Source organism: Adiantum capillus-veneris, chromosome 18 (assembly GCF_014529385.1).
Source record: "Adiantum capillus-veneris isolate H3 chromosome 18, ASM1452938v2, whole genome shotgun sequence".
NCBI lineage: Eukaryota > Viridiplantae > Streptophyta > Polypodiopsida > Polypodiales > Pteridaceae > Adiantum > Adiantum capillus-veneris.
The window spans coordinates 29,873,405-29,879,274 of NC_140948.1; the positions used below are offsets into that span (position 1 = coordinate 29,873,405).

The 5,870-nt window shown below is 44.0% G+C and overlaps 1 protein-coding gene across 1 annotated transcript; it reads right to left on the reverse strand.

The window, feature by feature from the left end:
- Positions 1 to 2,094: 2,094 nt before the first annotated feature.
- LOC147435416 (putative GTP diphosphokinase RSH3, chloroplastic) lies at positions 2,095 to 5,508 on the reverse strand. The gene is made up of 7 exons (XM_086488483.1): positions 5,106 to 5,508; positions 4,244 to 5,012; positions 3,980 to 4,165; positions 3,424 to 3,884; positions 3,194 to 3,352; positions 2,726 to 3,086; positions 2,095 to 2,627 (listed from the first exon to the last, which is right to left on the reverse strand). Exons 2-7 carry the CDS (start codon positions 4,949 to 4,951, stop codon positions 2,334 to 2,336), a joined length of 2,169 nt encoding a protein of 722 aa, XP_086344609.1. The 5' UTR covers positions 4,952 to 5,012; positions 5,106 to 5,508; the 3' UTR covers positions 2,095 to 2,333.
- Positions 5,509 to 5,870: the final 362 nt, after the last annotated feature.

The window sequence follows — 5,870 nt, forward strand, 5'->3', positions numbered from 1 at the left end:
AATTTACAAGTGGGAAACCTCAAAGCGAGGAAAACCCACGAAAAAGATCAAATACAAAGGGGAGGAACACAAAAGCGTTTTGTGATATGAAAATGCTAAAAGAAAACATAGAAGAGTTGCAAGAATTCCAGGGATATGTCCCCAATGTCAAAGGCAAAATGTAACGACTACCTTAGCAAAATCTTGAACGAGAGAAAAGGATCCGCCTCATACCAATGGAACATGTGCAAATTGCGTTGGCACTATAAAGACCATAACGACCAAAATCTGGCCCATGTGAAGAAGATTGCAAATCGTTAAAGGGAGGGCAAAAGAATGGCAAAAACCCAGAATAGTTTGTGGAAAACTGCTGAAGGAAAACGAAGGTGCATACAAGCAGAGACGCGGTCTAGGAAAGCCCTGGTGAAGCGACAATCCCAAAGCAGATGCTTGATAGTCTCATCACCAACCGAGCAACTGACACAACAAGAGAAGCTGATGTGACACGCCGCAAGGAGGGTGCAAACCGAAAGAACTCCAACAAACAACGCCAAAGAAAGAGACGCTGCTTAAGAGGCAAGTGGACTTCCAAATTGTAGTAAGAGCCTTTCTCCACCATTGATCATATTTGTGTAAAGACCAAAGCGCATTACAATGATCAGCCAACCAATAGTTCTACATAAGGGAAATATAGATAATGCGGGCGAAAATCGCATCAAAGGAATGTCTCATAGATTCCAATCCTGCATACGGCATCCACTGGCCATCGACGGAATCTGACAATAATGCAAGACCAACCCAAAGCATGTTGCTCTCTGAGAGAAAGTGAGCAAATTCCTAGTTGGATCCACCACATCATCCACAATACATATGTCTCAGCCAGAGAGGAAGTAAGCTTGGCAAGGCGACCGATCAACCAAAGTAAGAGAGAACACTCTACTCCAATAAAAGCTTTCCAAACGCAATGGATTTCCATCTGTTTGCTGCTTGGCATGCCAAGAAAGACGATCTGCAACAACTTTCCAAGCAAAAAGCAAACTAGAGGAGATCGAGCTACCAAGAATATGACCGACCATCTTGCCAAATACTATCTCCCAAAGAGAAGCCTGCCAATGACCAAAGGCGAGAGTGATGACATGCTGGCATAGGTCTACAACCATAACTGTCCATGGTTGAGACAATGCCTGCATAATCTCACACATCATCCTGATTATTGAGAGGCATGAACAACGAATCATCAACATAAGCCTACCCTATAAAGTCGTGAAGATGACCAAGCGAAGTCAAAGTGATCCAGGCGCGCGCGCGCACACACACAAACACAGCTTGCTAAGGGCCATAAATACCGTTTGAATCAATAAACAATGCATCCTATCGGCAAGTCTGATTACAACATAATCTCTCTCCTTGCAAGGCCCAAAAATAATTTCTTGTATGAATGCCTATATCAGGCACCCTCCCCTTTAGCTTTCTTTGCCATGGGTCCTCCGTATGGGAACAATGGTCCCCACATAAAGGCAGCCCAGTCGCTTGCTTTGTTGCATCGATCTTAAAAACTAATCTGACTAAATCTCAAAATCCCAAGATTAGCACTTCTGGATCCATAACACGTCTAGGACAAGAAAGTGTACACAAGAATAATGTTAATTAAGGTGTCAGTTTCTCACTCGAATGGCGAGGATTCAAATCCGAGCAGTCAAGGGGTGGGGAGTCTCAATTAGTGTGCATCCTGAGATTGGTTTTTCCCAATCTACAACCTAGAACTTGGGATGGGCATTAGCCCCATGGATCCAATGCCCATTACCCCATGTAAGATAAAGAGGGGCACCGGCCACCCTCCTAACCGGTGAATGCTCCAAATAGCGTATGCAAAATGTCCACATAGATTGTGGGCAAAATGCACACTACCACCAACCTTGAGGTGTGTACAGTTCACATGCATACTATGTGCATGTTGAGTTTTTGACTTCCAAACGTGGTGTTGGTGCATCCCAATTTGGAACAAGCACATGTATTGCAGCTTGAGTGTGAACAGGGAGTAAATGTGGTGCTTTGAACAGAAGAACGACGGGCAGATCTATGCAATTTCTGGGAATGGCGCAGTAAAGTCCTCACTGCCAGAAATCTCACATAGAAAATTAAAAAATAAATACATGACAAATCAGTCATACAGAAACTTTACAAACGTAAATCCACCCATCTTGTGATATATACAATGTATTGGTGACCTTACTCCACAGTTTTGGATTAGATTCCCCGCTATGCTGTACAATGTGTGCATTGGCTCGATTCCGGCCTGCTTTGTAAATCTAACCTGTATTGTGAATCATTGACTTGTTGCCCAAAATGGGCTTCTAGGGGGACAGCTGTACAACATGCTTCCTATCCTTTGATACTGTATCTTCAAACATCCTCTTTATTCTATTTCTGTACTCTGTTAGTGAATCATCGGGGATCAAAGATGTCATTTCCACGAGATCGCCCATTTTCAATACCTGTTGAATGTTGTCAATCACTTTGTGATTAACTCTAGGGCGGAGCTCCTCACAGAAGGCCATTCCGCAAGTTGCTGCAAACGAATCTTCTGTTACCCTTCGTTGAAGGAGATCTGCAACAGTGGAACCTCCTGGGAGCTCTTGAACAACCATCTGAACCATGCAGGATAGAATCAATTCAATCTACACAAGGAAAAAAATGTAAAGCATACATGAATAGGCTATAACAGTTCAAGCCAGATTTACCATACTTTCTCATCTTCAAGGATGATAACAAACAATGGATCTTCCTCCTTCCGAGGAAGCACTTGCAAAAGTTGTAAATGAGGGCACCCTTCTCTATGATGAGGAAAAGGGCATGCTGTCTCCAAACTGCAATTGCTAAAAGGAAAACGTGATCTTGTCTCTACGACCTCACTCTGCCAAGTAAGCATCCATCTTGCCCATGACACCATTTGGAGAATAAAGGGAGAATGTTCTACATTGTCCTCTTTATATCTCCAATGTGCCGCAACTCCAAACTCTGCTTGATGGTGCATCTCTTTTGTTCTGATTTGTAGTTCTAAAGGAAATCCATCTTCACCCTGCACAATAGTATGTAGAGACTGATACCTGCATAAAGATAAAAAGATCGAACATTCACTGAGAGGTTGGCACCCAAGGATTTGTATTTCTAAAAAACAAATAAAAATAGCGTCATAAGCTCAGAAACTCCATACCCATTGGCTTTCGGCTGATCAATGTAATCCTTGACCTTATTAGGTATCTGTGGCCAAAGCCTGTGTACTATTTCTAAAGCTGCATAGCAATCCTCTTTGCTGGTAACAATCAAGCGCAAACCTTGCAAATCATGTACTTCCTCAAGATCCTTACATTTCCTGGAACATCCACCTTGTCATGTCAATCATGCTCGTATAAGCTTTCTCCACACACACAATAAAATAACTACCTTATCATCTTCTTGTAGATGCCAAACATATTTTTGCGCCTTCCACTTAAATCATGATAAAGAATTCCTTCTTCAAGAAGTGTCTTTTCTAGCTTCCCGATAGCAGCAACGATTGTGGATTCCCTAAAACCGCCAGAGAGCTTCTCTGCTAGCTTTTGATGCTCCTGAGGTTTCAAGTGCTTGAAACACAAATCTTCGAGTTCCGCTTTCCAGCTCCATATTCCAAGCCTATTAGCTAAGGGAACAAAAATCTGAAGGGTCTCCTTGGCTATCCTCAATTGCTTAGGTTCTGGAAGTGCTTCCAGAGTTCTCATATTATGCAGTCTATCGGCAAGTTTGATGAGGACCACTCGCACATCTGCCATAGCAAGAAACATTGTATGCAGCCGATCTGCCTCGACAGTTTTGCTTGCAATGTCATTATCCCGTGCTAGCTTGCTAAACTCACTCATTTTAGACACCTGAGTTTCACTACAACATGTTACGCGACTGCATCCTCAAGTTTGGTGTTAAAAAAAGACCCTAGTCAATTTCAAATTCAGATCAGTGGGCATACCCCTTCAACAAGATCAGCAACTTGTTTGCCAAAATCCTCTTGAAGCTCCACAAAATCAGCAGCAGAGTCATCGACTACATCATGCAACAACCCTGCTGCTACTACCTCTTTGCTTGCTCCAAGTGCTGCTAGGTTCATTGCTGTCTCTACACAATGTTCAAGGTAAAGATCACCTGTTGCTCGGCACTGCAGAGGAGAAGCATACAATGGAATGTAAGGGACAGTCAGAGCAACAACTCAGAAATATGAGATTTGTGTGCTTACCTGCATGCAGTGGGCCTTTTCTGCCTCATGAAACGCTTTGATCACAAAGGGATCTAAGAAAATTTCATGGCAAGCTTGAGCATCTCGAAGTATCTCTTCAGGCTTTTGGCGTGGACTAAGCAGCGATAAATCTGGTAATTCAACTGCTAAAGTTTGGGGTGGTGAAAATGAGCCTAGGTGCTCTTCAGGCATCTCACACAGACCTCTGCAATCTTCTTGCCAAAAATATGATTGCTGAGGATCAGCAGTTAATGAACACAATCTCGTAGTGCTCCCAACATGTCGATCCAACAATGAAAGATTGTTTGAAGGCTTAATAGAACCTTGCCCGCTGCAGTAGGAAAGGGGCCCTTGAAGAACGGACACTGGACTCCGCTCTCTCATCTTAGTGTTCAGATTTGGAGAAGCAATACTGAGGGGATCGGTCATACACGAATCTGAGAAAGAGCCTCTGACGAAAGAGTTTGTTGAAGAAGCCAATTCTAGTTGATCACATGGATTCGAGGCGATCTGCCATGCATTTGAGTTTGCAAACAAAGCTGACAGTCCTGCAATGGCAGGTTTCGACACCGCATTATGTGCCGTGGTCATCCTGGCACTGAAATCCATCTCCATAACTGGGCATGTCGAGGCAACATGGGAAGTAGAGCCGAAGTTTGTCGGTGAAGATGAACAAAGTGCCATCGATGTCGTGATTTCCATCACCATGGCAATCAGATAAAATGTATGCCTCAAGAAGCACTTGGACAATGGTAATATGTGAGTGTACCTACAGAGAAAGAAAGAGATCAACACATACAACTCACGCAGTATTTTGCTAACTTGACAAAGAGAAATGATGAGAAGGCGGGAAGAAGCCAACCTTACTATACAAGAGATCTCTATTCTTCACGACAAGTTTCCGCTCCGATTGATTGTCTGTCGTACAAAAACACTATACAAGCGTGATGTGCGGCGCTCCTGTGCAGCACCTTGGATGGACGCCTCTGCGTAACAACAGAGAGGAGATTCGGTCGAAGAATTTCCAGCACTGCCTTGCGAAACTGTCTCAGAACGATTTGCGATGGCGTGATCACCACAAGGAAACCCTAGAAAAGCACAGAAAAACAAGGAAAGAAAGAGAAAGGAGAGGAGAGACTACAGGAAGATGAAGCGATAATCATAGGAAAACACAGAGATAACGTGTAATGGACAACGAAGGCGAAAAGAAGGACGAGGAAGGAGAGCACGCCATCGCGCCTGCACCTTCTCCAAAAGTATTAAAATGCCTCAATTGTACATCATATACTCTAAATTTTAATTCTCCCTTCGTATGCACGCGACCTTTGGAGCCACGTCAGCCGACGGCCCCAAGATTTTAAGATTTTGATTTGTGCCGCGTGGTTCCTGCTGACGTGGCGCCCACGTGGGCTCCCCTCCCAAGACAGCGCTAGCTCAGCACACGTCCTCCCGAGTGGAAACGTGCTAAACAACTGCTCCTCTTTTGGATAAGCATCCCCCCTTCTTTGATGTTACGATTGTACGACCCGTCCGGAACGGGAAGAGAGAGAAGGAGAGAGAGGGATGCATTGCGGACGGTGAGCTGATAGCCAAAAAATGGCGGTGCATCGTCGTTTTGTTACTCGGT